Source organism: Poecilia formosa, unplaced genomic scaffold, assembly GCF_000485575.1.
Source record: "Poecilia formosa unplaced genomic scaffold, Poecilia_formosa-5.1.2 Scaffold147, whole genome shotgun sequence".
In the NCBI taxonomy this organism is placed as follows: domain Eukaryota; kingdom Metazoa; phylum Chordata; class Actinopteri; order Cyprinodontiformes; family Poeciliidae; genus Poecilia; species Poecilia formosa.
The window spans coordinates 1,217,440-1,228,157 of record NW_006800086.1 but is presented as its reverse complement, the minus strand read 5'-3'; the positions used below and the strand labels follow the sequence as shown (position 1 = coordinate 1,228,157).

Below are 10,718 nucleotides of genomic sequence, written 5' to 3'. Positions count from 1 at the left end.
GTCTTTCCCTTTAAACCGATGTTAAGCTCTGTGGATTGCCTTCTGAAAATGGAAAAGTAGAAAGAAGAGATAAAACAGAAGCAGAAAGAACAAAGCCATATCAGACCACAAAGCCATTATATTCAGTAAATCTACATTTAAATTTTAATTATTTTGTTCATTTTGGTTCTGAGTTTAGCAGAAAAATTCTACAGCATTCGCCAGACCTGGTCAGTAAAAATTGCAGTGGCACAGCTAAAATAAATAAATGAATGAATAAAAATAAAAATTATACATATGTATGTATATAAATATATCCTGAGTGATTTATTCATCCCGTTTCTCTCAAATCCGCCGACACCGCGCGTCAACACTGCTGTGACAGTCAGAGGCCTGACTTGGATTTTGAAGGTAAACATTTTTCAAACTTTCCCTTTTTTTCAGTTTCTGAGGTACAGTTCCACCAAGCTACTGTGATTGCATAGCAACCGAATCAGAGATCATGTTTCTAATTTCTTCCAAAGTTCAAAATGAACGACAAAGTCCAGCATCCAAGCGAGCAGGACTCGGTGTACAACCAGCTCCGCTTGGCGGGAAAGTTGACTGATGCTGTCATCATAGCCGAGGGCGTCGGGTTCCCAGTTCACAAGATCATCCTCTGCAACTGCACTCCGTATTTCTGGTAAGTTGGGCAAGTCACATGACTTGTTATGTTTTAATTAGCTGGGGAAGGGGGCAATGTTTTGGTTCAGACGGGGATTTAAGTAGGACAGAATTGTGCAGAAGAAGGTGACAGCTTGTTGGAGAAGCACTGCGACGTTTTTTTCCCTTTGTTTCGTCCTCGTTTTCCTGCTTGACATATTACTCCGGCCCGTTGTGGTGATCGATAACCATAGCAACGAGGTTTTTTTTTCTTTGTCTAATAAAATAAATTTATTTACTTTTTAAATCTAAACCAGTTGATCAATATCTCAAAAGCCGTACACTTCTCAGACTTCCGGTTCACGCTCCGCAGCTGTCCGGTGTTCTGGACTGAGGCCGAGCTGACGGAGTTCTCGTCTGCGAACGAAACAAAACAAAGGAGATGATTGTAGATTTCCCGAGGAACAGAAATGTGCCAAACACCAGTTTCAACAAAAGAGAAAGAAGCGGAGACGTTAGAAGGGTTTAACCACGTCTGTGTCTGGCGACACACCGCATTTAGACTGGATTTCGTCTTGCTTTCCGGGCATTCCCCGATGACCGACTCAGACGGTCAATTTTGAGCTAGCCCGGGTGATTTTACTCAAGGAAATTGCAATCTGTACATCTGCAATCTCTCCTCCCTCCATTGTTTGCTTGTTTGTGTCACTGCGTGGCATTTTTACACACGAGGTGTCCACAACTCCCCAAGACACAAGAAGAAAGCAACAATATATATATTTTTCCTAAGCAAAATGAAACAAATAGTAACGCAGAAGGATTTGGATAACTAGTCACTGATAAAAGATTAGGCTGATATTACCGGGTTAATTGATGTTGATATCAGCAGGTACTCCATTTATTTCTTCCTGTCACCTAAATATGTACATTGTGTATTTTAGACCTTATCCTGCGTCAACCGACCAGTTTTCAATAAACTGAACGTCAACCGGTTGTCCAATCAGTTTTATCAGGCATTTTGAAGCAGACATGCGATTCATCCAGAACGAGATTTCAGAAAACTTGACATCACTGTTTTTTTGACCTACATAGCTTTGAAAAATGTTTTCCATTTTGTTTCTGTTTTCCATTGCTCTCATCAAATTAAATTGTGTGCGGAATCACGATGAATGGGGGGCCGAGCACCGGCACAAATGAAACAGTTTGAAATATCACATACTTCTAAAAAAAGGAATCATGATATGAATGTGGTTTAGTGCTTCTTGTAAAGGTATTTTCAGCTTTCGCATGTACAAAGCAGTGAACAACTTTGAACTATAAAGGAAATGAATGTTGGCTTTCTGATTGTGAAACTCTGAAAAGCGCTCCATCCGTTTGTATGAAGGCCCCGCCGAGTCAATCCTTTCAAGAGCCACACTTTATTAAAATTACAGCGGCAAGTCTTCTGGGGTTTGTCTCCACCAGCACAGCTACGAAACTTTTCACCTGTTCTTTGTGAATAGAACATGCCTTGCTGTGCTGGACTGTGAATACACACCGAGTTTGTGTTTTGGGTGTTTTATTCTTGAGGTGTTACTAGTCTCTGAGAGTGTTTTTTTTTTCCAGTTTAAGATATATTGGGGCATTGAGCATGGAAAATCTTCGACTCTGATTCTTCACCCGCATATCGAATATCAATGTTCCTCTGCTTCTCCTTCATTTTTTTCTTCTCCTTTACCAGGTTGAGTGTTTTTGCTGAAGTCCCAGATTCAATTCAGTTCTGCTCAGTTTGTTTACATGGCACCGATTTACAACAAATGCGTCTAAAGGCATCGTACAAAAAAAAAAAAAAAAAAAATAATAGTTTCAGTGCAGTCACACCGATCCCAGTTATCAAACGTTGCAGGGACAGCCGCCCGGCTCTGATTGGTTGTTTTTGAATGGGATGTTGGAATTTGTGCAGATCGTTATTGTAGCTCAGAGAGGAGATGCAGGAGATCAATGTTTTCAGAGATCGTCTCAGTCACCACACATATGTCACAAAAACTTTTTCCTGCTACTTTTATAACACAGTTATAATAAGGGAACAATTCCAATGCTGTCTTAGATCTCAAAGGAATAACCACAAGTTGATTAGCTTAGTAGTATCTGTTCTTATCTGCTTGTTTTTTTGTTGTTGTTTTTTTTTACTGTGTTTATGTATATATTTTTAAAGAGTTATGATTGAATGAAGGTAAAATATGATCCCCTGTCCTGCCTCCTCGTCAGCGAACTCTTCACGCGGAGTTGCAGCCTGGACCAGGAGATTTTTCACATACCAGGCATATCCGCGGAAGTCATGGGGCTCATACTCGACTACGCGTACACCAACTCCCTCACCATCACCGAGGGCAACGTGCAGCAGCTGCTCCTGACGGCCAACCTGCTGTGCGCGTCCGAGGTGGTGCACGCCTGCTGCATCTTCATCGAGGACCTGATCAACCCAGACAACTGCATCGGGATGTGGAGGTACACGACGACCGTCTGCCCGCAACCCGTGCTGCACTTCAAGATCTACTGCTACATTCTGAAGCACTTCGAATCCGTCGCCCTGTGCGACGAGTTCCTGCTGCTCTCTGCCGGGGAGCTCGCCGACATCATCGAAACAGACAACTTGATTGTAAAAAAGGAGAGGACGGTGTATGAGGCCATTTTAAGGTGGACCAGTCATGCTCTCGAAGAGCGAGAGACGCACTTCCCTGCTCTCTTTTCTAAGGTACAGTAGTTAACTAGTTAGTAGCTTAAGGCAGTCAAACTTATGTATAGTTATTCTATATATTCTGTTTCACTTAGTGGTGAAGTTACGAAAATAAATGGGCTTTTCAATAATATTCTAATAGATTGAATGTGTTCTTTATTTTCCCTTCACGTTCACATGTTTCACCTTCAGATGGAGATAAAAAGCGTACGATTGATAGAAATAGGAGTAATATTAATGAGGTATTTGTTTCTCTGTGGCTGAGTATAACTTGGCATATATTCTGCCCTCCTGTCTGTAATGCAGAGTGGTGCGGATGACTCAAACTAAATGATCTCCAGTCCAGTGGCAACACTTAGGCTTTGGTTTTTTTGTTCCTTTCGCTGCTCAGCTCTCACTCTCAGTGGCTCCGCCCTGCTCATTGATTGGCAACATGGCAGCTTGCCTCTATTGGACAGTGTGTTCTGAAAAACTGGACGAATACTAAATAAGAGGAGAAAATGCATCAGCCTACCCAGACCAATTTTTTTATTATTTTACTTTTAATGCCAACATGCACTGAGGATATAGTTTGGTTACTGAGTTAATCAGTTTTTTGTGTGAAATTAAACCTAAAATGTTGATTAAAATATTACACAAAAGTGGGAATGCCTGCTTTTGTAACCCAAGCAAATACAAAAGAATTTACTACCATACAAAACACTCATGTTTGCAAAGTGAAGCAAAAACACATAAATTGAGACCCAAAAGAGCAGGCTCTCTGAAGAGAGTCAGACTACCCAGCGATCTTTTGAAGATCAATGGATCTTCAAAGTTCTACTGAATTCCCAGAAAGTTCTCCGGCCACCATGAGGCAACCACTCAAGTCCTTTTGTTTGAATAGAATACAATGCTTAGTTATAAATTATAACCAAAATTTAATGTGGACTGTATAACCAGAATACAAGCATGCTTCACTTTGCTGGGAGTTTTAGTTCCTGGTTCCTGGTTTAGTTTCCTTACTTGTTATTTAGTGGACAAGTAAGGAAGTCCTTGGACCCGTCAAAAACCTAAAACATAGAAATACAAAAAAAAAAAGTTTTTAAATACTGGAAATATCAATATAATCAAGCATTTCACCAGTTACTTTCTTATTATATTTTATCCTTACAATTTCTTTTAATCATGCCACCTATTTTTTTGTTGTTGTTGCTGCTGTTTTTCATTGAAATTGCATAAAATTGTTCTGCCCACAGTTTAGTTATAGTTAATAAGTGATCATACTTTTATTGCTGGTGTGGAGAGGAGATGTGAGGGTTAAATAAGATATTATACAGTCAGATATCAACTGTTGGTAGCAGTAGTTTTTTTTTTTTGTATGTTGACGTCTAAATTCAGCTGGTTGGTGATGCCTGATTGTGTGGTTCTTGCTCTGAGAAGGACTGCACTGAATGTGATTCATTTCTGTCTGTAAAGGTGGCACATACTGTTGTTAAAACAAGAAAACTCGCAAAACATTACATGTATGAACTACACTTGTCATGTACACGTCTGCTTTCACATCCAGTAAAATAGTTCACGATTTTCACCTTATAACCTGTGCTAACGGATTTAGTTTTTCAAGGGGAACCAAACGCGTGTACCCCATTCACTAAAATATAATTCAATCTGGATCACTGATAAAATCAAGTGAAATCAATTCTATTCTGCGCACAGACTATGACTTGTCTTCTCTCTGTAGATCCGGCTGGCCCTGTTGGACGTAGAGTACATCAGAGACAAAGTGCTGCCCAATACTCTGACGCAAGGATCGTGTCTCTCTCTCCTCTCTGAAGCCACCAAGACTATAACCCAGCTGCTCTCAATCAGGCCTTATCTGACCGGCGTCTGCAACCCCCTGGCCCGCCCTCGGTTGCCGACTGGCATCCTGCTGGCCATCGGCGGCTGGAGTGGCGGTGGTCCCACCAACGGCATCGAGGCGTACGACGTCCGTGCCGACTGCTGGATCAACGTGACCAACAACACGGAGCGTCCTCGTGCCTACCACGGCACCATCTTCCTCAACAACTTTGTCTACTGCATCGGCGGCTTTGACAGGCTGGAGCATTTCAACAGCGTGCGCAAGTTTGACCCCATCAAGGGCAACTGGCACGAGGTGGCTCCCATGTACTACCAACGATGCTACGTTAGCGTCACAGTACTGAACGGCTACATCTACGCCATAGGAGGCTATGATGGACACATGAGACTAAGCACAGCTGAGTACTATCGGCCAGAGCTCAACCAGTGGACTTTGATTGCTCCCATGCACGAGCAAAGGAGTGACGCGAACTGCACCACCCTCAACAACAAGGTGAGTGGAATGAAAACGGCAATAAAACACGTTTATTTGTCTTAGGTTCTGTTAGCCACTAGTGTTTATCTGTACAAGCAGAGCACCATTAAGTGAACTTAATATAAAATGGTTATTGTTGTCTTTGTAGTTTACCGGTAAAGTAATCATGAACATACTACTAGTTGGTCATTTCTGCAAGCTGTTTGTTTTTTTGCCTTTTTTAGACTCCTGTCACATTGTTGCCTTCCTCGCCTCCCCTATAGAACCTGCAAAACACATAAAATAAAAAAGTATAGTGAAAAAAATACTCATTACTGAATTCAGTGGCCTTTGGGGACCATCACAGGCACGGAGCTATAGGTGGGGCTGGGAGGAATGATTTCAAGTCGCTTTAATATCTGATTATAGACGGAGGAAGTGTGCCCTCCTGTTCAGAAAGGTTTATGTAATGTTAAAGTTACGGTCCCTCAATGGAATATATAGTAGTCAGTCCCAGTAACTCTTTCACTCATGGTTTAGCCAACGTGCTTCCTGGGTAAAAATCAAAACGACAAACGCGGCCCAAATCATCTGACTTTTATTAAAAAATGGTTCATGTAGCCTATTAGTGATAATGGTCACTTTTACTTAACTTTTTAGTTAAGCTAATTTTTTAACATTTACTTGGGAACTAAATGTTTGGATTGCAAAGTAAAAATGTAATCTCTAATTAAATATTTAATTTGCAAGCTAAATTAAATATGAATTAGATATTTAGTATGAGATTTATAAACACACAAATATACTTTCTCTCCTTTTTTTAATTTTGTTTTTTACAAGGAATTCTAATTATAACATTATGAAACCATAATTTTGAAAAATGAATACCAGTTTTTTTAATCTTACGACAAGCTAAATAAGCCAAAATATAGATTTTTTTTTTTTTTTTTACACGGTAACTTTACAAACGGCATCTCGTAGCTTTCAACCCTCGTATTGCCATCAAGTCAGGGCCGATGGGATTTGACATGCGTTTTTATGTTTTACCCTTTAAAGTAATAAATAAGTGATGGAAAATTAAAGTTTAGGTTGTCTTGGAAAAAGGGCAGCATGACTTATTGACTGCATATTTTTACATAATTCGACAACCGTTCAGACCTGCGGTCATAAGGTTAAAACACCAAAATGTTCCTCCATAATGTCTTATTGCCGCCAGCCGGCTTACTCTGAGGAAAAAGGCAAAGTCAAATATTTGTAGCTCGAGTCTTTTAAGTTGACCCCTAAAGTAGTGCCGTTAAATGATTAATAGTTACATGTATGTCAAAACCAGCATTGTTTTTCAAGGTCTCGATAATGGGAGCTCTCTTCACGAAGGTCTTCAAATGAACATTTACCTACATCACTGTGTGTTGTTTTCTGAGCGTTTTTACACACTTTCCTCTGTTAGATGACACCCACTTGTGTTTCGAGGATGCGAAAAATGTTAATTTGCTCAAGAAACGTTTTTATTATTGTTCCTGCCTGTAAGAATTGCTTCTCGCAGTGTAATGATTTAAACATGACTGCAGTCAGACATCATGATGAAAGTCTGATGGTGGAGTTTAAACTAGGTGTAATGTAGGAGATGAAAACATTGGTATAAATGAAACAAGCCAACTAAAAAAAAATATCAGTTTCATTCATCCCATCATTTTTGAAAGTAATTTATTGTTTCTAAATAAAGTTGATGAGCGAGTAAAACAAGAAGTAAAGTTTACTGGGATGTAAACTTTTGCACAGTTGAATCCTTGTGCTTTTTTTTTTCTTTCTTTCTTTAGATTTACATTTGTGGGGGATTCAATGGACACGACTGCCTGCAGACAGCTGAATATTACAGCCCAGAGACCAACCAGTGGACAATGATCTCCCCCATGAACAGCCAGCGCAGTGGAATAGGAGTCGTCGCATATGCAGGTCATGTTTACGCGGTGAGTGCGAGAAGGAACTCTAAACCCACCGGTTACAGCGGCTGAAGTTGTTGTTGCCGCTCCACCAAGAACCACCGAGGGAAACGACACAAAAAACCCTCTGAAGACGACATGAGAACAAAGATGAAGAGGCGTCGGATTTCACCGGTTGTTGGATTTCTCTTTTGTCGTTGATGAAAGACCACGAGACATTGCTTCCGCTAGACAAGAGCGTTTAATTTGGTTGTATTTTACCCAGAATGCCATGCGCTTTAGTCCATTTCCTGCTTTTGCAGCGGTCTCCGGTCCGCTCGCTATTGACAAGTGCATTCAAACCAAGCCAAGAATGAGATTTTTTTTTTAGGTGGAGAGGAGTTTGCCTTTTTTGATTCACATCAGAGTTCAGTTGACTAAATGGGAATGGTGTGGCTGCACTAGTGTTGGAGCATTTTAAGTTTATTGGTAGAGTTCACAAAATCTCATTAAAAGTTTCCTTATATTTAAAGGGTTCATGATGAGGTACAGTATAAAAACATCCTCATGGTCTTTAGGAGAGGATCAGACCAAAAGAAAGAAAAATCCTTCACCATAGCTGACAAGTCCTTTCAACAACTTTTGTTGTTGTGACCAGCTGATTTTCATCAGAGGTTAAAATATGAATCGACTCAGTTGAACCCGCTGACCCGGAACACGTTCTTCTCTCTCCCAACAGGTCGGCGGCTTCGACGGCAACAGCCGCCTGCGCTCGGCGGAGGCTTACAACCCTGAGACTAACGCCTGGACAAATGTGGCCTCCATGATCACCACCCGCAGTAACTTTGGGATCGAAGTAGTCGAAGACCGGCTCTTCGTGGTCGGGGGCTTCAACGGCTTCACCACAAGCTATCATGTCGAGTGCTACGACGCCACAAGAAACGAATGGTTGGAGGTCTGCGGCATGGGGATCTTCCGGAGCGCCGTGAGCTGCTGCGTGATAGCCGGACTCCCCAACATGCCTGAGTACGTGATCCCTCGTGACGCCCTGCCCCTGCTGCCCATAGAGGACGACCACGAAACGGATTCAGGAGACTCCTCCTAAAACTAGCGAATTAAGATTTTCTCTCCAGTGCCATCATCTAAGACAGGAACAACTGTAAGATTGCATTGTCAATATACCATTGAGAGCATCAAACCACTGTCCAGCAGGCTTTTTTTTTCTTTTGCTAATATTTGCACGAATATTTTCACTTCAGAGGTCGGTAAGACGGAGTTAAAACAGCAAATCACACGTTGTTTTAAGACTATGTACCATCTGGCTGCACTTGCAAATCCCTTCTCAGAGTTTATTCCTCAGTTGTCATTTGCACCCATTTTCAGACATTGTCATAGAGTCACAGGCACGAGTGTCGTTTGTGATTGCAATCGATCTCGGATGACTTTGCTTGACAAAACTTATTAAATTAATCAATGGTCAGTGAAATGAACAGTTAAGGTCCAAGAAGAATCAGAATTTCTATCAATTGGAAATATTTTTTGAGCAATTTCCAAACATTTTCTGATTCCATGTTCAAGTATGTGACCACTTTCTGAGGCCTTAAAGATGCAGGCATGCTATCAAAATCAGATTAAAAAATATTCACAAACAATCCAGGAACTGCTAAGACACTGTAAAACGCAGTCAAAAAAAACAAACAAAAAAAAAACCCTTTTAGATTAATAGTAACCAACATTTTCTCAAAAGTCTTGGTGATCAGCAAGATGTTGTTTTCCAAATGCGAGGTGGCCCATTAATTAATTTCATTTGAGGAGTGTGTTGTCCATTCTGTCTGTACTGATAAATCATGAACTTTAAATGAGGAAAATGAGCTAAATGAAACTTTTCATATTGTTCTGAATTTTTGTGACCCCTTTTTAGTGTATGTGCATTCTTGGAGTAATATTTTCTGTTTACACGTGCATCTTTTACAGTACTACTGTGTGCCACTTGTTTGTTAAGGTAAAGAAAATAGTTTATCCTTAAAGATAAACTATTTTAGGTTTAAAGTTTATCCTGGAAATTTTAATACATTCTAAATGCAAGCAGGCACATTGTCTCAATGACCAGCTGGTCGTTACGCTTTCACTTCCTCAGCCAGAATTACAACTTGAGAGAGCATTTGTGTAGGATTTTTTCTTTTCTTTTTTCCCTTCTGGAAACCATGAAAATCCCCACACAGTTCAAACACGGCATAATGCTGCAGTTGATTTGCTCAGAGGTCAAAGGTCAGAGCTGGGACCCTTGTACCTCAAACTTTGGAGCATTTTAGTGGGAATGAGTTGTTGTAGTGGCTAACTGTTGTTAGCAATACAAGCAAATAATATTACATTTGTTCTAATTAAGGAACTTTTTTTTTTGCAGCTTTATGTATTTACTGATTTAAAGAGACTCAAAACATCAGAAGTGCTAATAAATAATTATATCATCTGACAATCTCTGACAGAATCTCTTGCTTTCTTGTAGCATTTATCGAATAGAAATAATTTTGGTACATCTGACTGAGCCTAAACAAGAGAAGTTAGGTTTAATTTAACTTTAGCTTGGGAGAAAAAAAGGTTTGTGTCTTTTCTTTGGTGTGTGTAAACTTCCGGGTTTAGCTGTTATTAAAATAACCTTTTCTGTAATGGTGTAACTTTTAGTGTCCAAAATATACTTGCAAAGCTGATTTGAAAATACAAAAGCATTAAAAATTTTCACTAGTCAGTTATTGGTTGGTAGGTGGCTTTTAGTATTCAAAGTACATTGATTGCAACAGTAACAAAAAGAGAAAAAAAAAACGTAAATCTTAGGTAAGAACAGTTTCTTCTTCTTTCACTCATATCTGGCAGAATTGTTCTGGTCGTCTCACAATATTACTGATTTTCTCTCTACCCTTTTTTTTTTGACTCTGTTGCTCTCTTCTGTTTCTGCTCAGTTTTCTCTCGGCTCTGTTCCTGCTTCAGCTCTGTTGCTGTTCTGCTTAAAATTCAGAGCCCCTGCTCTCAAATCCGCCCCGGAAAAGGGGGTGAAAAACTGCAGCGAATATCACATGCTACCTTTTTTTCTTCTTCTTCTTTTTCTTTTACTAACGGCTTTGTTTGAAAAGATGTGACACACAATTATTCATTTATACAAGATGTATGAATG

General features: G+C 40.1%; 1 protein-coding gene across 1 annotated transcript; it reads left to right on the top strand.

Annotated features, from left to right (window-relative positions):
- The first annotated feature begins 381 nt into the window (after positions 1 to 381).
- On the top strand, positions 382 to 8,751 carry LOC103145806 (kelch-like protein 10). The gene is made up of 5 exons (XM_016677076.1): positions 382 to 661; positions 2,869 to 3,355; positions 5,058 to 5,669; positions 7,448 to 7,597; positions 8,289 to 8,751. The coding sequence occupies exons 1-5, from the start codon at positions 510 to 512 to the stop codon at positions 8,652 to 8,654; spliced, it is 1,767 nt and encodes a 588-aa protein (XP_016532562.1). The 5' UTR covers positions 382 to 509; the 3' UTR covers positions 8,655 to 8,751.
- Positions 8,752 to 10,718: the final 1,967 nt, after the last annotated feature.